This window comes from Neodiprion lecontei, chromosome 3 (assembly GCF_021901455.1).
Source record: "Neodiprion lecontei isolate iyNeoLeco1 chromosome 3, iyNeoLeco1.1, whole genome shotgun sequence".
Classification (NCBI taxonomy): Eukaryota; Metazoa; Arthropoda; class Insecta; order Hymenoptera; family Diprionidae; genus Neodiprion; species Neodiprion lecontei.
Genome location: NC_060262.1, coordinates 25631222 through 25653406, shown reverse-complemented (window position 1 = coordinate 25653406; position 22185 = coordinate 25631222). Strand labels below are relative to the sequence as shown.

General features: G+C 40.9%; 2 protein-coding genes across 17 annotated transcripts in view; both read right to left on the bottom strand.

The window, feature by feature from the left end:
• LOC107224656 (facilitated trehalose transporter Tret1-like) overlaps positions 1-14688 on the bottom strand; it is a 75217-nt gene extending 60529 nt beyond the window's left edge. For 6 of the 15 annotated variants that reach the window (XM_046733729.1, XM_046733727.1, XM_046733728.1 and 3 more), the window contains exon 1: positions 14399-14688. In XM_046733729.1, coding sequence (XP_046589685.1) covers positions 14399-14412 — 14 coding nt within the window. In that variant the 5' untranslated portion in view covers positions 14413-14688. Of the gene's footprint in view, positions 1-1539; positions 4207-4276; positions 4482-4705; positions 4868-5386; positions 6412-14398 lie in introns of those variants that run through there. The other 9 variants (XM_046733725.1, XM_046733724.1, XM_046733722.1 and 6 more) reach the window with 9 other exon arrangements.
• A 381-nt stretch (positions 14689-15069) lies between these two features.
• Positions 15070-21806, bottom strand: LOC107224670. 2 transcript variants are annotated; one of them, XM_046733712.1, is made up of 6 exons: positions 21351-21806; positions 19055-19553; positions 18519-18874; positions 17947-18200; positions 17680-17854; positions 15070-17588 (listed from the first exon to the last, which is right to left on the bottom strand). In XM_046733712.1, exons 2-6 carry the CDS (start codon positions 19508-19510, stop codon positions 17345-17347), a joined length of 1485 nt encoding a protein of 494 aa, XP_046589668.1. In that variant the 5' UTR covers positions 19511-19553; positions 21351-21806; the 3' UTR covers positions 15070-17344. The 2 variants fall into 2 exon arrangements, with proteins under 2 accessions (XP_046589668.1, XP_015520315.2); XM_015664829.2 differs by having other exon boundaries at positions 21393-21806.
• Between the last annotated feature and the right edge of the window lie 379 nt (positions 21807-22185).

Below are 22185 nucleotides of genomic sequence, written 5' to 3'. Positions count from 1 at the left end.
GTCAATTATTTCCTTCAAATACACTCTATAATGCATCAGGATCCGATAGTTGACTTCATGTTCTGTCGCCAATAAGTCAAGTGCAAGTCAACCGCGTGTTACTACGACTATCTGACCATCGCCAACGTTCATAAATATATTTTATCGCGGTGAGGAATTTTTCCATTTGTTCATGAATTTATATTATTCCGGTACTATTAGTTCAACCCGCGTCTTTATATTCTTCTATAATTAATGCCGCCCGACTGCGTTGCACTTTTGTGAGTTGTAAGCTAGCTTTCGCTGAGGTCTCCATGCCCGGATCATTTGCCAGCCAAACTACCGTTTGCAATAATTATCGATACCTGTGACGATTGATAAATCTGATGTGAAATAAACAAATAATGTTACAAATCGCTAGGCATATCGCTACGCTGATTTTTCTCAATCTTACTCGGCCTCACGCAAGGCTCACGGCTATCTCACTTACCGTCAGCTAATAGATTCCGAGTAAAGTCCGGCAACGTGATGGGAAAAATTGATTCGATGATTTAACTCGCGTAATGTGCACTGTGCCGTTTTTTCACGATATTGTTCAACGTAAATATATTTTTCTCACGCATTAAATAAATTCTTATTAATTATAAGTATATCTTACGATAGTAAACATTTCAAAGAGCGAATCGGTAAAGTACGTAGTCACAATTACCCATACAGTTATGTATATTGCGATTTTTGTCTAAAGGGCGGCGTTACGCTCATACCGCGAATAACGAAAGGTTGAGAAAATCTGTACGGTCGAATACACAGAGTCCCGAAAAGCCAATGTTCCGAGATGCAGAATTTTACAGGGCATACGGCTCGAGTTCCTGAAGACATCGATTTCGCCGGAAAACTCTCAGTTTAGGCACTTTCTACCTAAAGTACTGTTCATAAAATAGTAAAAACCCCGTGGGTTCGGAATTTGGGAAAATCACTCGTTTGGTAACCACACGCACACACACACACACTGTCAGGGACACCGATAGGCACGCACACTTGAATGAAGACGTATAACTAAACGCCCAGTGCCGTGCGACAGCTCACGTGAGAATGTCTATTTCTCTCTGGGTGAAAAAGACCTGCAGCTTTGTAATTTCGTTATTGAGACGACAATAGATTATCGGTTGTCTGTAATGAGTATTCGATGATTATAATTGTATCAAGCCACGGTGAACTATAGAGGGGCGAAATCTTTCGATACTCAAAGGATTCCATTTTTTTCGTTGTTATGTAGTGCTGCAATTACCGAGGACCCGCTGCTTCCGGTTTGTAGGCACCTTTCTGTGAGATTCTGTGAGTGTGTGTGTGTGTGTAGCTCACACCATACTACATCAGCGGGTGTGAAATGTCACATTAGTGCAGAGTGTGCCCGCTACAGTTTCTCTCTATACATATATAAGGATCAACCCCGTTACAGATGCACCAATGAGTAAAATAGTGAAATGGTAACACGCTACATTATATAAACAGAACACATTTACCCAGTATTTTTTGTTGAACGTAAAGAATAACGAAATATTTCGTTGTACTTTTTAATAATTTCAAAATAAATTCGTACTTCCCAAAAGTCTTACGCGAATTCTCGATGCACTTTGCCTTTAAATTCGTCTATCGACAAAAGAGTTTTGCGATCGGAAGGAACTCTGTCGGAAGTTGTACTTGGTTTTCCTCTGCTCTGGTGAATCTTATTCGCCACAAAATCATGTGACTGGTTCCACCTGTGGAAGTTTTAGATGAGTTATAATCCTCACGGTCCCACCTGCGGGCACGTAAGCAATTTGCTTATATATCCCTGCCTAGTGTCGCTTTAGAACTGGTCGCGTTACACGACCGATAAATATTTGAAGATTACACAACTTTCCCTAAACTTCGGATAACTAGTGTATTCCTATGCTCACGTATTTCGACGCTTGTCTTACTGATATTTGAATATTGGAGCTGCAGGGAAAGTTTTTATTCGTTTTAACCCTAAATTGGAATGTATGATTATGGTAATTCACATAACTTGTGCAACTTGCGGGATTTTCTTACTCAGTAAAAAAATGAGATACATTGCGGAAATGAAATTCAAGTTTTCGACTCGCTTTACTTTCATTTGATATAAGAGCAGAAAAGCTATCATGTAACAATACTCAAGATTAAATAATTTTGAAGAACAATATTCACCTCAATTGGTCTCACAGTTCTCTCTTTAACATACACTCGTTCAGTAATTGAAATAAATTATAAATACCTTATAGATTATCAGGAATTGACTATGATAACTTGCAGTTAGTAAAATTTGTCCACGAGCCGCGTGTATTATAGAATATATATAATATAATAATTGGCCGTTGCGGTTCCAACCGAAAATATTTTTAAGTATTTCTTCTGGCGAAACTTTAAGACATAGTATCTTTATGCTTTGGCGGATTTCTTTGTACAGCTCATAGAGGCCTTGAAAACTCTTTAACATAACTTTCCTCTATCTGTAAGAGTTTATTGCAGCTATTTTCAGAAAAAAATCAAAATTGATTCAGTGGTTCTGGAGTTATAAGGGGAAGATAACGACAGGCAGAGAGACATTGGGTTTCGTACATATATGTAAGGTAGTTAAAAAAGATAAGATACATCGGTTACATTTAATGACTCAACCCGCTACGGTTGCTTTCTAGTGAACTGAAGTTCTACTACTTTTTGAATTTATCAATTTAAAGTTCAGAAATAATCATATTCACAAATCACTGCATAACACAGATTCAACATTCAATGATTACTGATTCATCGTAACTACTGAATTCGAACGCAAACAATATTAGAATTGAATGAAACTGAGATTCATATAATGCGTTACAATACGCAGATTTTTTTCGGAGGCTATTTTCAGCTTGTAATGCTATTTTTGAATTTACATGTTCTGAATCTCTTGCAAGGTCTTGCCCTTTGTTTCAGGCAACGTCATGCCAAAAATAAGGGCTAAAAGCATGATAACAGCATACAAGTAGAATACGAAAGCTTCGCCGAAGGCATCCAGCAAAGGTTGATAACTTTTCGTTGAAGCAAAGGCGACGAGCCCCGCAAAAATATTGGCTAAACATACCACCACGCCCTTCACATTCGGTGCGATAAGCTCGCTCATAAATATACTAGGAAGAGAGAAGACACCCACGAATAGGAACACCCGGAAGCTGATCATACAAATAATCGGCACCCACTGCTGTTCGTGAGAATTATAGCCATTGGCCAAAAGAGTAAAATTTACTCCAGTTAAAAGCATGGATACGCAAGCTCCGCAAGCCGAGATTATCCACATTGGCTTCCGTCCGTAACGATCGGCCAAAGACATTGCCACCCATCCGCCGACAGAGTCAAGTACATTGGCCACGACCACAACCGTCGCGGGAGAAATCGCGGTCACCTTGCTTGTTTTCAGGATTATTTCCATGTAGTAAATAATGGAATTGAGACCACTGAAATGCATGAAGAAGTACAGTAGCAGAATTATTACTCCAGCCTTCCTGTTTCGTGGTGTTATCAATTCCCTCAGTCGGTCTCCGACCGTTACCGAATTCGATTCGGAGGTAAATTTCTGCAAGGACTCCAGCTCCTCCTCGACGACCACCTTCGGGTGGTACCGGCTTATCGCCCTCTCGGCTTGGTCCAATTTGCCCATCCTGACAAAGTAGTGAGGAGATTCGGGGACGCATAGGAAGATGGCGATGTAAACGATTGTCGGCGCCAAAGCTATGTAGCCGAACGTGGTTTTTGGTAGATAGGTGCCCAAGACGTTGCCTATCAACGAGCCCAGAGGAAACCCGCTCACGGCGAAGGACACCAAAGCGCCGCGGGTCGCTGAGCTGCTCACTTCGCCGAGGTAGACGGGAAAACTGACGAACGCGATCCCTATGCCCAGCCCGTGGGCGAAGCTGGTCCCGTAGAGCCATTTTGCCGAGTCAGCCAGGATGAGGCAAACCCAAGCCAGCAGCAGAGGGCATCCCGCGATAAGCATCGCCCTTTTACCTCCGAGGTAGTGGACGCCGATTGAGCCAAAAATCGCACCCACCAGACGCGCCGGACTAGACAACGACGCCACCCAGGAGGCCTCGTCCAGGGTGAGGAAGAGTGACGGGTTTGGGGAGGTCATCTGGGCCAGAAGCGGCGAGAACATCCCGATCAACATCCCGATCACACCCAGCATCAGCATCGCTGTGAAACGAATATTCGGTGATACGACGCGATAGCTGAGGAACTGACGAGTTTGATCACTTCCACTTACATCCTATTCCTCCGATCCACTGGTACCACAATATTTCCGTCGGTCGCGACAGCCATTTCGTCTTCCACAGGCGTCGGAACATCGAAAACTACGTGCCCTTTGTAACGATCCTCTAATGTCGCTGCGGTCTATCTGTCAGTTGAATTAGTATAGATCGCGGTTTCAATGATTCTACACTCTGCGGTTTTCTGAACCGATAATCCTGCTTGAATAAAACATGGTTGTAAAGTTTAGTATGATAAAATAGTAAAATCAAGGTACTCCGCATACGAGACCAGCTCTAATGCAAGCATGGAAACAAGAAGACATCGATCAACGCGCAGTTGTTTTAGTCTTTGATGCTAGATTTCGAAAAAAACCTTTCTTTTCCTTCAAAATACTGTGAAAATTGGTATTCTGACGCAAAGTATTAAATTTATAATAATCAACCTTACGAGAAATGTTGTGAATTCAATCTTCCATCAAGCTCGTCATTTGCGGTGAGAAGAAAACTGACAAGATGTATTATACTGAGGTTTCTTTTGTAGCCAAGGTTCTGTATGAAGTTTGATGCCGTACTGAACTAATAACGCGCCAAGAAATTAAGGTGATCTGGAATCGGTAAATACGTTTCTCATTCACCTGTGCAAAGCTGCTCTTCTGTGCGCCTGTCTCTACACTCGCAAGTAAGGTAAATTTTTATGACGATTGTATTTATACATTATTTCATTAATGCAATATTAGATACGGATCAGGTGTCCTCTTTTGCTTCTATCTCGTACGCAATGTAATCGTTTGTGCGACCGAATTATTCCTATACAACAAATAGAAAAATTCTAGAATGAATGAGTAATCAAGTCGCTAGTCGTTCCAATAAAAACACCGTAACTGCGCGGACAAATTGACAAGGAACAACAATTTGCTGAGGCTTAATAAAACCCTCACGAAGTAGAGGGAAAATCCTGAGCAAGCCAATGAATAAAAGTGAATTTATCGACCAATATCAGGTAAAATCCAAGTGCATGAACGGGTGAAAAAACCATCACAAGTCAGAGACTTTGTTTCTAACTTAATCTATCGTGGTTGGAATGATCATTCGCCTGACTATATCAACTAAGAGAGCTCTCTTACCTATCGTAGGGTACAAGCTCTGCAATATTGTCGCAATACACGGTGTGTGCTGTGATGCCGGGACCTTCCTGCTGGGTTACGTTACCGGACACAGGAGGATTCCCGGATAGCAAAAGCCCTGATCATTACAGGACCTTAACGTCTCGAGTACAGGGACAGCTATTGGGCCTTGGACGACTTTGGACAACACGCGACAACACTGGTGCTGTGTTGTAATCGATGCACCACGAGGAGACAGCCCTATCGTGTTTCGCGCTCACAACCAATTACAGGCACACGGTGATAAACTGACACAGAACAATAATTGCATACGTGACGGCATAGCCGATAAGCAGAATTGATAGATTGTAACAGAATCAGAAATTATCCAGAAAGTTGGAACAGACGCTGAAGACACGACCGTTCTCTGTGAAATCTCGTTTCTGTCTGCCCTGAGTCGAGTGTTTTCAGAGGCCCTGTCCAACAACCCCCATACCGAGTGCTGGATAATCACATGTCCTCCCGAGTGCATCCAAGGAGGCAGCCCAGGCTTTCCCCTGAAGATCGCTACTCAGGCCGCTTTCTCTAAATTATGGCTCGTGGACGAGCGCTGGGCGTGTTTACCCTTCAGGCCTTACTTCGCGTAAACTTGTTGCCGTGTTTGTCTTGTCAGTCACTTGAATAATATCCATATTTTATTTCTCGAATTGCTCGGAGTTCCGAGTGGCAGTATACTGCAATTTTGCATGTCCAAAAACTCACGTCGAATTACCTTGTAAAATTTTTTATCGACTTCGTCTGTGAAATGAAATGCTGATATCGTAAATACATCGTGTCAATTTTTACAATTACCCGAAAAAGTTCGTGTATTTAAGCGTATCATAGATAGAGCAAAGTGGGTCTGAAGCACCTGACAGACCAAAACCAACCACGAGCTCATTCTCCAGAGATACACTCAACCCCGTAATTCTTCGATTATTATTCCACGGTTTTATGTGTGCAGCAACAGTGAGTACGACATGAATAAGAGATCATACACGGCAGTTTGGTTTTACGGTTATTGAACATGTCCATTTTACGACCGTTTGAAAAGATAGGCATCGCTTCGAGCCAACCTCGTTGGCGCCGAAAATGCTTTTTTCGTTGTACGCCATTTATCGGGACAAATTTTCCCTAAGCGAATGAAGCTACTCGATTATACAATTTTCAATGCACTCGACGCAGCTTTGAAGCCACTTTGCATCTCGTTTTCAAACGATGCTTGTGCTTGGTAGGACTTTAGAATTGGTGGAAAATTTGAATTTCGTACAGCAGAGCGAACAGAAACGCCAGAGGACATGAAATTCGTGGAATCGTAGAATTTTCGACGATGGTACTATTTGTATGGCATTCCTATTAGCTGATACTACGATTTCAAATAAACATGCGCCGCGAGTACTTTCGTGTAACTGAATTCGACTGTTCATAAAGCTTGTTTTTGGACGATAAAATCAATTAGGTTCTACGATTCTCCGGATATTTTCTTGACATACTTTCATCAAGTTACCTAAAGCATGATTGAGTTTGCGACAGTGTAAATATTACATGTATAAAAATTACAGAATAACGGAATTGAGAAACAGTCAAGCTGACAGTAGCGGAGGAACTACTTGTGTAAGGACGCGCTAGTTATTAAACTAATTGGTCTACTCTACAGACAAAACAGATAAGGAGGGTGTCGTATTTGTCAGATAAGTGCACACAACGTCATGCATATGAATTACGCAACCCGTATTTCCATGTCCGATTACGCGACTGTTGCAATTATGTTGCTACAGATAAATATAAAGTGGGTACAACAGAGTAAACAGTAATCTCAATATGTGTTTTAACGCGACTTGGAACTGAAGTTTTCAACCGATGTGATGAACCACGGCATCATTACGTTCGGCAGATCTTAGGATTTGCATCAACCTCTGAAAGTATGATCTTGCGATGATGTCAAAAAATAGTTACACATTGCTAGCGTCCGAATTGTTTGTAAGGAGCGCAAATGGCTGACAGTCGTTTTCTTGTTAGTTGATAACTGCGAAGCGATTACGTTAACTCATTGAACAGTGAACACTACAGGTTTCCATTTTTTTTCTACATCGGTTGATGCATTTTACATAATATTGATGTCAGTTTCTCACCTGCGGCAATTTATGACAATGATAATTCGGTGACGGAATAACGGTAAACACGTGCAGTCACATTGTTTGTCAAAATTTGGTAATTGCGGACAAAAGTTTGACATTTCGTGGGTGATGTTGACTTTGAGCTGGTCAGCGTCAGCTTTTCACTCGATGTCGCAGTTATTCGTATCACCTCACGCAGTCGTAATATTTTCTCTTCGTTCTGGGGAAAAAACTTAGTTCTCGGCTGTCGTTCGGGCGTGCTTCGTCAATGTAAGGCCAGTGCTCACTATTTGGTTCCTTTCTGCCAATCCATTCGTACCTCATTTTTCAAATCGCCGAAAGATCTACTATGTAATGCAAATTTAATCGATTCTATAGGTTAACACCTGCAGCGGATTGGAACAAAATTTACGGCTGGTGAGTTGATTTCGTCTCAGAAGATTAAAGTTAGAACCAATGACATCGTATGTTCTACTCTTGAACATTTTAACCATGAATGTACCTATCACAGTTCACGTTACAGCGATAGCCTCAAATTTGTGGCTAGATAAACAACGGTTTAAATTTTAAACACATGCAATTATTATCGATAGATTAGAAGCTACCTGGCCTGCAGTTTTATGTTGCGTCTTTCGATGAAGCGATAGCAAAATAATCCACGTATCTAGATGTTAATATTAAGAGCTTACATTTTAGCAGGCGTATTTTTATCCCAAAATGGAACTTTTCGACCTGTTTTTTTTTTTTTTTTAACACCCTAGCTGTGCACATTCGAATAAAGGGAGTACCGATTATGGAAATCTGCATTTTGTGACAAACAATACCTGGAACCGTAGAAACAAGTTTGTGTACTTTGTTGAAAAATAAAAACGTCAATTGCACAGTCGGCTTATGTAGTTAGTCGAAAAAGATGCGACGTTGTACGATCATAAGAATGAAAAACAAGTGTTCAATCGTGATCTTACGTCGATGATGTATCTATGGATAGTTTTTATCGGTCGCGTTAAACGTGATGTGTTTCGATTAATACGAATGTCTACGATCACGAAAAATTATGAAAGGCGAATGTGATAGGGTTCAAGGCACATCTAAATGCAATAATTACGTGTGCAGAACGCAACGAGTTACTCCGTAGTATAATATACATAATATAAACAACTGCGTGCTCTTCATGCGTGACCTTGGTTAATTTCTGCGATAGCGAAACCGGTGTTTATCACAACACGTATCGATTGTCACAGAGAAGATTACGCCGCCACTTTAGGGATGATGTCAAAACTCATTATACCGTCGTTCCATGGACATCTGTACCGCTAACATCGACCAACGTATCAAAAAATTGGTGGCAATCTTTCCCGTATGGTATGGCACCGGAATATCAATTTTTCACGATAGCTCTCTGGAGTGAAGATTTCCCATCAACTACGTTTTATCTAGCGCGTAAAGTGCGAGTATTACTAGATATTAAGATAAACCGACTGAAACTATAATACTTTGAGTATCAGAGACATAGGTTTGAATTTGGAATACATAACTTATCGCAAAGGATTTTTATTTGTTTATTAATAATCGTTGATTGTAATTGTAACACGAACCAAACCCAGTTATTTCCTCAATGTCCATTTGTTACACGATATCTATGTTTTCAGTTGTACAACGCGAAATATACTTTAGTTCGAAAAGTAGTAAAATCTCGAGTGAAGATTGACTTGCGGGATTTCTTAAGACGTGATTCGCAACCCTCATTGTGTTCGCTTGAAATAGACAACTTAGCGTGTAACATAATTTTCCACGACTGCGTTAAAATTTTTCAACGACAAAACAAGATTGTTTGTTGAAAAAAATTAACATATCTGCAGCGATTTCCCCTTAAATTCTTTTATTTACAATCGTTATTGCCCGCAGCTTAAACATCTCTAGCAACATTTCACTTTAATTGTCAATGATAGTGGAGGGTACCTTTTCTAACTCACGAAAGTGAAATCCCTGTAGTAAAGTAAACTGCATCAATGAAATCAGAAGAAAACATATCAGTCATAAATAACTAACAATGAGCGATAAAGATAATGTTTTTCAAAAAGTGTTACAAGCGACTTCGGTCTTCCCTACGCCTAACGAGTCTGAACTTACACGCTGAAAGGTATTCATGAAATTTAACTGTCACATAGATTCTTGCGCAAACTAAGCGAATGCCATGAGGATAGCATAGAGAAAATCGACTTTAATCGAAAAATTTATGTTCTGCGGGAGGAAACCGACGAGCGGTTGGTGAAATTCTCAAGAGCTTGAACTTTCGCGATGGCGTATATAACCAATATCGCTCAGACCCGTAAATCAAGGCACTTTATCGGTGCTCAGGGTTATGGCTACGCATCATCCACATCATATCGCAATGCGTACAAAACCATCGGCTAAAATCATCCAGGAAGATGATAGTAACGCTTTGGCAAATTTCGAAGATCAGATTTCACGTTGTGGGAAGCTTAGGCGGATAATCAACGCTGGATCTCCGATTTCCACGAACCCCGCGGAACGCAGGTGAGTACATAATTGGACCAATTTATCGTCGACTCAATTTTATACCGATTTCCTTGTACTTTTGAAAACGCGCAACGCTGCGCCTGAATGGATATTGCCCAACGAACCGTATCGACCACTTCCTGTAGGACTTTTTTCGTACTCAGTGCGTAAACGTGGATGAAAAAGTTTTTAGAAAATCAAGAGGAAAAAGACCTGTTTAGTCAACTTTGAAAGACTTATGGAAACTACGTCGGTCAAGTCGTGAATTCAACAATTTTTTGATTCATCTTTCAATGATAAGCAATCGTGATAAACAACTAGAATAGAGAAGCGGTAAATAACTGCTGTTGTTCTACTCTATTGATATTTGAGCCCTTATCCATTTCCATCTATATATTACAATTAAGAAATATTACATCATTGATGATGAATACTAAACCTGGAACAGAATTTGTACACTGCAAACATCACTGTACAGATTATTTTTTTTTGGCGGGGGGGGGGGCATTTAAATATAATGTTCTTAGTCAAGAAAAAGAAACACCATCGAAAAAAGAACACCTATATTCCGAGAGAATTGATCAGCGGATCAAAAAAATGGCATTTCTGCTTGGTAATGCATGATCAAAGCGGAAATCAAAGTTAAAACCGAATCATATAACGATTCAATGTACCAGCAATGCGACACTTAATACCGAGGTCCGCAGTAACGCGCAATTCTCCCGACATAGTATCCTCAACAGTGTCGTTTATGTGACTTATATATGTACATATATGTGTATATTATGTTTAAACAGGAACATTTGACACATCGAAGAGATATCGTATGCGTTTGGAATTGCTCGAATTAATAAAGTGGCATTTCTCTTTTTCCTATTTTTTTTACGATGACGCGCGCCTCCTTCTACGAAACATCGATGCGTCCTAGCCATGAAAGTTTTGATGTGCCCCAAGTCGATACATCTGCCGTTCCATGAATATTTCATCCCTTTCGGTACATATGTGCGTGGCGGAAAATGTCGGTCGAAGGAAACGTTTCATACCTGGTACCATAATCCCGGTATCACGTGAGAAGGCCACCCTAGAGGCGTAAACCTTCATCTTCCATCCGCGGGGAAAGTTCAACTATCCGAAAATTTTTCTTCCCTCTGTCTAAAGAAATTTTCTACAACATTTTTCATACGCTTTCACCAACTTCTTCGCATCCCTTACTTCCGGCTCATGACAATAGAGGAACGGAGTGAAATATATCGGGGAAAATCCCAAATACACGACGCGGACACATGTATTAATTATTATGACAGAAGCAATACGACGATAGTATCGAAGGAAGTAGCGGTGACCCAGTTGGCGAATAAAACAACTCTGCACATCCTTTTTCCCAAAGGTCGGTACAGTCGTCGAGACTGAGACGGAGAAAGGGGTCGTGGCCAGAGGCCAGTATTCATGCGAATCCTGCTCTGTTTCGCTCGTTGGCTTTTACGTTTTATCGAAAATGCCACGTGCCGCTGGTTGTCCGTATAAAAACGCTAGGCCATGAATCGTATCACCGCGCAATACGCGGCACCTTTCCGTACATTTATCTACGCGACAATAAATACGACCCGCTTTGAATTATTCGAAACTTGTTTGGAATTTTCGCCGTGAAGACGGTAGACAAGCGCCGAGAGGCAGGGGCGTTTGATTTACTTCGCGTCACACGCGATCTTTCGTTGTAAGAAACGCCAAGTTTCAACAACTAAAAAAAATCTTCACGTGGTTTTGAAAGTTGCCATAAATACATTACTTACGCGCCGAGTGTTAGGCACAGTTCTCGCGAGTTGCCATTCGTAATACTTTCCTCCTCAGGCTTCGAATTCATACAAGATTTATGCGTTTATGCTTGACTCCAACTGTCGTCAATTCGTAAAAATGTGCAGGGGGAGGTATTCGTCAAAATGAATCGTGTGACACACAATTTTTTAACGCAAGCTCGTCAAGTTCAATGTTTTTGTACGTTCCGGTACACCCACTCATTTCAGGACCAGTTTCACCTCTTTTTTAACCTGCTGTATTCTTTTTGTTTGTAGCAAAAGGGTTGCTAATGACGCAAATTCACCGTCGTGCCTTTACGCTCCATCGCCAAAGAGATTTTTTACTTTATTCAATGCCGACACGGTATTTATCTTTCAATGTATATTTGTATATACCTGTGTATTAAATGAAATGAAGCTGAATCTGTTACGAGATGCTTGAAGTTACACACCAAGGGCTACGCGAGATTTAAATTCTGATCTATGTTTGACTGCAACTGTATCAAGCGACTGACTGCAAAGCTTGTCTCAGTCCATTGGCAGAAAAGTTCTATAATTATTCACAAGTACAAGGCAATTCAATTTCTTGTTTCCTCGTTAATTGGAAAGACGCGATACGTTGACGCAATCCTGAGTTGACTAAATTAAGACGTTTGAAATTGTTTTTACAATCTAATCAACATGGTGTAATAATTAACATGCGCAACGGTATCGAGTGCACGTGATTATTACTTCGTAAGTACGCTTTCCGTACATTTTTGAATATCCTGCGAGGGCGTGACTCGCCCAGTTAAACTTTGTAATATTAAAAATGATGGATCTGAAAAGCCTTCTTTCCATCCTTCCTTCCTTCCTTCCTTGGTTACCAACACCTCCCCCTCGTTAAGCTTCATCGTAAGCGGGGTACGTGGACCGCATATTATCAACGATTTCATTTCTATGAGGAAAGATTTAGGCGACTCACGTGACGTACATACATAAAAATATCAAACCTTGATTCACGCGCGGTTCTTCCAAAGTTCCATTTTTTTTTTTTCACAGCTCATTCCGAAAGTTCGGAATGAAAATCGTGACCCGTATTCCAAGACCAGAATATTCGGTATTTAATATTTATTCACTTCGCGTTGAGCGGACTTTCACCTGAAACTCCGATAAATCCAATAATCACGCATCTGGTTTCGCAAATCCCCGAGTTGAGCCCATTTTACGGTTATGTACTCGCTGTCTTCCGAACGTGTTGAATGCAATTTGGCACGAACGAGAGGCGTTCAACGCACCATGATCCCGCACTTGTACACCCTGGTCTCTCGACGTCGAAGTTGGAAACGCAAATTACCCGGAGCAGCTCAGAAGTTTCAAACTTGATTACGAATGGCTGGTTTGCGAAGTTGAGCTTCACCCACCCTTTGGGGCCAAGACCGAGAAGGGAAGTCATGTTTATCAAGTAAGCAGACGTGTATATTGTCATCAACGAATCCCAACTTCACATCATATTCTCAGGTCTCTCGGTGAATCGGTGATTCGATCGACCGGAAATTTGTCGTGTAATAATTTTGATAACAATTTTTTAACCGCGAGCTCACTTTCCCTCTGCCGAATGATTATACATGTACTGACTTGCAGGATTGACCAATTCAAACGTTTGCTGACAACTTCCACGAACATCCTTCGCTGTAGCTGATCGAAGCTTATGTTCCGACGGTGTTTACTCTCGCGTTAAACTTTGTTGATATTCTCCAATAAGCGCTGCAAATCTACGATGTATCTCGCTCCAAAGGTCAGCAATGAATTCGGGATCGAGGAAACGTACGAGTTATTGTTCCTAAAATATTAAGATGTGTATAATTTATACGCCAAGTAAAGAGGTGCCTGTAATCCTCAATTGGATTGGCTGGTGCTAATTAACGGCATATTATTACATACGGGGTGTAAAGGATTGACGTCAATCGCAATTGCAATTACAAGTTTGAAGTAAAACACCGCATTGAAGTCTAGAGAAGCATCGTGTTTGTTCTTGATTCGATTGAGTTCAAACGCAGATTTATAATGGGAAAAAGGTATTCTAATTGCGAATTGTAAAACCCTCGCTGCGCCGTGCGTGTTAATACATTTCAGACTAATTGAAGATACGGGCGAAACAGTGATTTGTATTTGTCTTTTATTGCGACAAGCATGTGATACCCTATTAGAATAGAGTCACATACCTACGCGACGGAGTCCCGAGCTTTCTACCACGACGTGGAAATCGAACAGCTATACATACATGCCTATAACAATATAATTATTTCAGCCAGTCAGCGCTTTGTGATCCGCGCCTGTTTGCCTGACGTTTAACTCTAAACGAATTATGGGTGAATCGTCGATGTACGAAACGGGTTCGTTTCGCCGCACCCTGCAATTAGTGGATCACGCCCACATATTACACGTAAATCCTTGCGATTTTCAAATTATCAATGAGCTGCGCAATGCGCGCGAATTGTAATTTTCCTGGGGTGGAGCAAGAAAAGCGCAAGGGTGACAATAACGACGCGAACCAGGTGCTCCGAACAATTTCCGACACTTACCGACCGCCGTGCATATCCCCAAAATCCTCGTTACCGGCGTCAATCTGCTTTCGGGTGGTCTGCTGTACCCCGTCATCTTCGAAGCATCACCCAGAAGTTCGAAGTCCTTCTCATCGGTCACCATTAAAAATTACCCAATCCCCCTGACTCGGCGGGCAAAGCTCTAGCTACGAAACCAAGTTTTCACTACAAGATAACACCGCAATTTTGTTTTCTCTCTTGATTTACGTTATTTTTCCAGGAATAGTTGAGATTGGGGAAGGTTCACGACAAGCTGTTAACGCACCGCGAGTTCGCGCGCGACTGATCTTCGGTCGTGAGGTTTGGAGCTTTCTCAACACCTCGCGCCGAAAGCTTGCGTCGGCGCTTTCCCCGAAGTTTGTTAACTTCGTTCGTTTTTCAGATGTCTCGCTGAAAATCGCTTCATTCGGGTTTAATTTCACCTAACAAATGTTACTTTCGAATTTTCACCACCCTTGCGTTTGCACAATTTGATCATATGATTTCCACTTTGAGAAAACATATATTCTCTCAAGATACGGATAATGTAAGCTGTCGGCAGTGTTTTTCGGCAATCCATCAGCTTGTATGTAATGAAAATCTGCAATTATGTTTCAGGGATGGGAAATATAATTGCGTTGCATCGCCGAAACGAGGAAATACGCGGTTGGTCGCATACACGATTTTTTATTCCGAAGATATTCACAACGTGTGGTTTACAAAAATATACTGTATACATTTATATCAGGTAAGTGATTTGATTGCATGTTACAATAAAAATTTCAAATAAGCGATTTTCTTTCCAATTTGAAATTTTGGAAAATTTTAAAAGTTCGCTGTGAGCAACTTCACCCTTTCCAAAATACGGTTAAAAGATATCTCACGATCCATTTGTTGATCTTGAAAAGATATCCTTATATCCAATTTGAGAGAATTCTTCTTCATGCAAGGTATTGCATACGCTGCAGCGTTGTTTTTTTTTTCTTTCTAATTAGTATTCGTTTTTAAAAGTAACAAAAATTTGAAAGGCACTACGTGAGAGATTACTGGAAGCTCCTACAGAAAGCGAGCTTCGGGTAAACTTGTGTTACTGCAATTTTTAAAACTTCCGCGGTCCCTGTGTAATCGGTTACAATTGGGAAAGTTTTCTCAGCCTTGTGCTGTCTGACAATCGTCTCTCTGAATATCCCCCCCCATCAACGTTAATTATATTTATTATAAATTCAGCTTGACAGATTATTAATTACGATAATATTTGTGATATGAGCGTACCTTTCGTATAGGCAAATTATTTACCTATAACATACATTGATTGATTTCAATATCATTAAGATATCAGGCAATCATTCACACCAATTGCGATTTTCTTTCCAATTTGCTTTGCGTCTACACCGAAGTTGTTCATGTTCTATAATTAAAATTACTTACATCAAAACTGTGAATTCCACCAGTGGATTTGAAACACTATTCACCGGTCGTAGAACATCATTTTATATTTCAATATATTGTTGAATTTTTGGCCTCTTCTAATGCCTGAGAACAAGTTCATACATTGCTCTTCAACAAGATCTTCGTTTGAAATGAATCTGACAAGTTCCGAAGAGAAAGAATTTTCTTATCGAAAGTTATCAAGTACCGAGGAAATGTTTCTCTGAAAAAGTAGAACATTGCGTACGTTTTTCATGTCAATGAAAGCCCCAAATTGAGGAATGCGCGATATCCTGATACACTGAACTCGAACATCCCCAACTCCATGTGCTTTTCGGCCATTAGTAACGACAATCAATCAATCGAGCTGACATGTATACGTACAAAAAGCTCTACAACCCAGTAAACTTACATATACATACACACATGCATACGTACATAGACATTCCATACGTATATCCGGACCATTAATGCCGATGCTTGCGGCACCGATTCGTTGACAAAGAGCACACATATATAACGGCAATGTTTGTCTCCATCTTTTATCCACTCCAACCTTTTTATCTTTACTCTTTCTCTCTCTCCGCCCCTGTAGCTCCCCGTAATATACGGACAACGGACATACAGATCCGCCTAAAATACACTTGCGTACAACACACAAATACAGAGCGTTCTATTTTCGCCAAGGCTACAGGCAGACCATGTATACGTATAGGAGCTTGCGATAGTCAGATACACAAAAAGCAGAGAAGCATCCCGAGCAATTCAAGTTGGCTTGTTATCAGATTCGTTAAATTGCAAGTGCTGTTTTCATAAATTTGCTCACTCCAATATTTCTATCACACATCTGTCGTGAAGCAACGGAAATGCAAATTTTACAGCTATTCGTGTGCAACACTGAGAATGCTCGATTGAGGCTGATTTTCCATCGTCACTCATCGGTTTGGAATTTTTTTTTTCCACGACTGGAAAAGTTTCCACCAGGTGTATATACATGCATTTGTAAAAAAGCTGTCCAGATCCGATCGGACTAACGGTATAAAGAAATTTCATCCGTAAAGCCTATCGAGAAAATGCCTATCTACGCGAGTGCAAGATAACACAGGGCATTTTGCAGGGTACTTATCATTTCGCCTTGATGCGAACGGCCGCAGCTGTTATCAATGCACTTAACCTAAGCCTGCGGTATCTGCAATAAATCAAGAAGAAGTAGATACATCTTATCTATGTCTCGTGTTCCTATGCCAAATCGATCACGTCATCTTATCAGACACTGCGAGGTGTCTGGTAAACCCGATAATCGGCTGTTGTATCTACCCGATTAGCTAGGAATAAATTTTGGTCCCTTTCGTTCAACGTCACCCCGTCGACGACCTTATTTCACGATCGTCGTCGGTAATTAAACACATATATTTGTACGAATTCAACAAATTCTTAATCAATTTCGTGCTTTTGTACGATAGGCGTAACGCTGTCGATAAATTGTTCACCGCACGCTATAACAACGCTTCGAAAATCTCATCTCGCGTCATTATTCTCTACTTTATTTCTTATCTTCTTAATATTTCGCGAGTTGAATTCCCAGCCAGCGCTCGTCACGTTCATCCTCGATTTTTGCCTCACTATCCGCTTCCCTTGAATTTCGAGGCATGTTCTCTCAGCAGCTCGATTCGCAAGGGGTGAGATCGGCATTATTTCACGAGGGATCGGACTTAACGAGTTCCGACTTCTTCTCGGCTGGCTGAAGGACGTTGCCAACGATCTGGAACAAAAATTATCCGGCCGTCAACGTTAGATCGACGTGAGAAAGTGCAAACTTCGCCTGGAGTAAAAATTTGATCCACCGATTATACCTGCGCTGGCTACTCGGAAGCCTCGTTATGTCAATCGGAGCCAACTTGACGTTCTTAGGCCACACAGTCGGACAAACCGGGGCTTGCCAAGCGGAATGAACTTGCGGTATGTGGAAGAGGCCAACTCGGCGAGCCGAAGTCGTTTTAAAACCAGAATTAACGCTCCTAGCCGATCCTGGAAATTACGGTGACGAGGAAACGTCGTAAAGTTTACTCAAAGTTCTTTCAAAATATTTCTATCGAAAGTAATCGGTGTATTTTACTCACTTTGCCCCAGCGAAGATTCGAGCGACAATCTCATCGATGTCAGAGGCGTTGATTTCAGCGTAGAAAAGCTCTCCTTAGTGCTCGTCGCAAACGGTACCGGACTGACGATTATTTTTTCAGTAAAAACGGTCCCGAGTGCATTTCTGGGCAGCTGTGGCGTGTAAAGACGGTCTGTGTTCGCCGAAACACCATCAGCAGCAGTCTCTCTCATATTTCCTTGTCTCCGAGCGGATATTGGCGTGATGCTTCCTTTACTGGAATGGAATTTGATATCAGTACAATGATATGGTTGAAAGTGGCGCTAAATTCCGTGGACTTAAGAGCCGTCGAACGGAAAGACAAAGTTTGTTGACTTGAGAAAAGCTTCTCGTGTTTATCCAGTCTATACGTGTAATGAGTGATCGAAGCAAATGTCAGACCTTGGGGTTGTTGTATTGCATCAAGAGTTTCTTTCTTACGTCACAGATTCTCAAAATTCTAACTATACGACGTGAAATTAGCTACAAAAAATAAAGTGAAGGTGAAAAATAGTTTGGTTGTGGATTACTTTCGTTTTGAATCAGTCCACCTACCCGACGGAGAATCTTGTCGCAGATTTTTCGGCGTGGGAACTGTTTTTCCGAACTTCCGGCAGACATCCAGACACTTCAAGAGCATCGCTAAATTCCCCCCTCTCGTCCTTGTGTAATTTTGAGTTCCGATGGGTTTGGCTGACGAACTCGTTCGCAGTTCTGTGATTCCCGGGAGGATTTCTACCGCTGTAAGTTGGCGCCGGAGTTATTCTCAGCACAGCGTCCAAGTTCTGACTTAACGATTCGTCGACTTCGTTGTTCGCCAATAGTTGGGCACAAACAAAGTCTAGAATCCTATCAAGAACTTCGTTCCGCGTCTCTTCCCGGTTGCGACCATCCGAAGCACCTTCCTCAGCCTGTTTTAACGGTATCGCGCACGCCATTAGAATAGGATTTACTCAAACAGTATCCACACCGCATGAAAGCTTTCGAAACGAATCAGCCCAAGAGGCCAAAAAAATGACAAAAACTGTCGATCCTAATTTATCGCGGATAAGATTAACATTATAAACCTGCAACGCTGATGGCTGACTCACATTTTCCGGCACTTTGTGCTCCTCGATTATTTCTTCGACCGTCGAGGGACCGTCTTTTTCTTTCACGTCAACGGGGGCCGAATCGTCGCTGTTAGCATCGACTATCTGACGCTTCTGCAACCCCTTGCCGACAATTCGCAGGTGAGGGAGTTGAGTTCTCCACTGTATACATTCGCTCCGCAAACTCTCTGATGCAACTTGGTTATCCTCGTCGTACAAAGTTCTCTCCACAGCATCCCACTGCTCGATTACTTTCTTCGTCGCAACTTCTTCCATCTCTTCCGGCCAAGATATCGACGTGCCGCTGCTTCGACGATCCCAGCTCCAAGAATCGTCCTCTGCTTTTGCCCACGGATGATGCGACATATTCGCAGCGCTTTTGGCAAACGGTTTTTGCGCATCAACCGTGGGACAATGATTCTTGAAACCATTTTCCTTTGATTTCTGTACTGTCATGTCCGTGGGGAGTTCGGGGTGCTTGAATTTCTCTGTCAGTGGTCTGGTCGAAAAATTCATACTTTTATTCAAACTTGACATCATTTTAATCATTTTGACTTTAAGATTGTATATAGCTGTTCAATGATAAACTGAATCTTTTCGCGATTGGGATGATCGTCAAATATGTCTAGACTCTTAATGAACATGAAATGATCTGAACAAAACTTGGAATGTGTAGCTTCGATTATACGAGTATATATCACCCAGTCCAATCCTAGCGACAATATCAATCTTATTCCTCTCAACAAGTATTTAAAAACAGGTACTCTTAATTTGCCAGTGACGGAAGACATCGTAATATGGTAAATAATTATTTTCAATCAATGAATCCAATTTCACTTTTATAGCTGCAGTTTCTACACATCTGTGAAATTAGCTCATAGGATTTCAATGGTATTCACATATTTGTTCCAAAACACCGCTATTCGTTCACTATCGGAGTTTGGTCAAACTTGTCCCTGACATAAAGCCAGCAGTGACTTGAAAAAAGAAAATATAAATGACACACTCATACCGATAATTGCTCGATCATTTTTGATATTTGCAACTTACGAGACTGCGACGAAAAGTTACGAATGTGCAGATATATGTACGGTACGTAAAAAGACTTGTAATTTCCGTACAGATTGATTCAGATTTCAGTACCAGATAATTGTATATAAAAAGTGTAAGGCCGATAATCGATCACTTTACGAAATTTCAAACTTTGAATTTTGAACTTTGAACTTCGAACGCTATTTCAGTCTTAAAAAGTAATACAAAAAGCGCACTTTCAATGTGTATAATATACATTGTATGCATGAGACTACACAAGGTTTAATTTTCATGATTGTGTAAATCCATACACAGTCTATGACCTTCTGCACGTGCTATTAGAGCGCGGGAAATGCCGTGCTCAATGCAAACAAATGTGTGTACAGCTAGTCTCATTGGCTGAAAAGTTTTACAGTCACGCAAATCGCGTGGCGCCAACAAAACGTACGCTGATATTTCTCGTCTACACATTCGATCGCTCGATTTTCCGCAGACATATTCATTAACTGCCGACTATGAGTTTGAACTTTTACACGGGACTGGAAAACGATATGATTATTTTACAATTATTAATGCAACGTACATAAATGTTGGACTTTCATTTCGCAATCGTCTTATGCATAATAATGTCAATTACAGCTGTTGCGCACGTGAATACATACAAGCATATAATCTTCAGTGCACTATACTCGTCACATACATGTTGATCACCTCAAACTGAGTATTAAATTCGAACGGTATTTGAAACCGACCTACTCATGGTATGGACAGAATTTACGGTTAAAGCATGATACCGACAGCTGCTGAATTGAAGAGTCAAGCAAATTTAAACAACCCGCAGCATTGACTCGAAGAGCACTACGAACATTCTCGACCTCAATTACGGTAGCACGATATAAAAGTAAGATCTAGGGCTCTCGGGTATGTAAATCGCAAATACTCCCCATTAAAATCCTTAGGTGGGTAGAAGAGTCGTAGTATAAAGCTCAGGGTGAAACGACATGCGATATAATTATATATTATCACTTATAGTTGATCGTAAGTCGAGGTGTAAATTCGTATTGGCAATATGTTATGCACGTTGATACGTGAATTTGACACGGGTCAGGGGTTAAAAGCTTTTCTTGCAAATACACACCTGTGCACAAATACAATTAGTAGATGCGACGACCAGAACGACAACTTTGGCGAAAGAGATATTTGGTGGCATACAGTGATTTTAATAGTTGGTACAATATTCGACTTCGTATAATAGGTGGCTTACAAACAGCGAGAGGAGTGGATCAAAGTGAATCATGCTACGTACACGCTTCTTTTTGATGTCTTCCTATGCATTTCATGCTTCTTCGTCGAGAAACGTCAACGCCGAGGCAGGTGTTCACAAGCGTCATAAGAATTATTGATTATTACATTAGCGGCCAGTTTTATACTTTTGCATGTGATGCGATGAAAACTTGAATTGAACATCTTACTATTCTAACGTATAAACAGACTTTTCTAATCTAATGTTCTAAACGCGATTGTCTTTGATTTTGCAGAAAATGAACCGCCTGCTCTAGCAAATGCGTAAATTCTCTTGTGCTTGTTTTCGGCTCATTGCGCCTGCTTGAAAATGGCCGCGCTCTGAACAGTGACCAGCACACCAGTTGTATATGGGACATTCCGGCTGAAATCGATCCACTTTTGACCTCATGTTTTCGGACTCAGTTATGAATTTTTTTTCGAAATTCTATTGGCCCACAAGAAGACTCTAAATTTTTTTCAGAATTTTTGAATCAAACGACCTCGAGTTTTATTTTATTTTTTTTAAATCACATTTTTTAAAAAATGACATTTTTCAAAAGGACGTAGCGCGAAGACGTGAAGTCGTGCAATAAAATTTTATGGAAATAAAATTCATTACAAATGAATGCACTTGTTTATGAGAAAAAGTTTTGGACAAATTTATTACGTGACATACTTGACGAAAAATTGTTTTTTTTTTTTTTCATGCAACTTTGAATCGCAGGAGAATTTTGTTTTTAGAACATTTCATCCTCAGACCTCACATTTTTACGCTACGTACTCTTGAAGAATGTCATTTTTTAAAAAAGACGATT

What these genes read in the sequence shown, in the direction of transcription:
- LOC107224670 (XM_015664829.2), bottom strand. Translation starts at nt 21,421, where the DNA reads ATGCATAGGAAGACATCAAAAAGAAGCGT. An exon ending in GCGACAAGATTCTCCGTCGG is followed by an intron (nt 18,201 to 18,518) that starts GTAGGTGGACTG and finishes ATTCCATTCCAG; the next exon opens with TAAAGGAAGCATCACGCCAA. An exon ending in CGAATCTTCGCTGGGGCAAA is followed by an intron (nt 17,855 to 17,946) that starts GTGAGTAAAATA and finishes CGTAATTTCCAG; the next exon opens with GATCGGCTAGGAGCGTTAAT.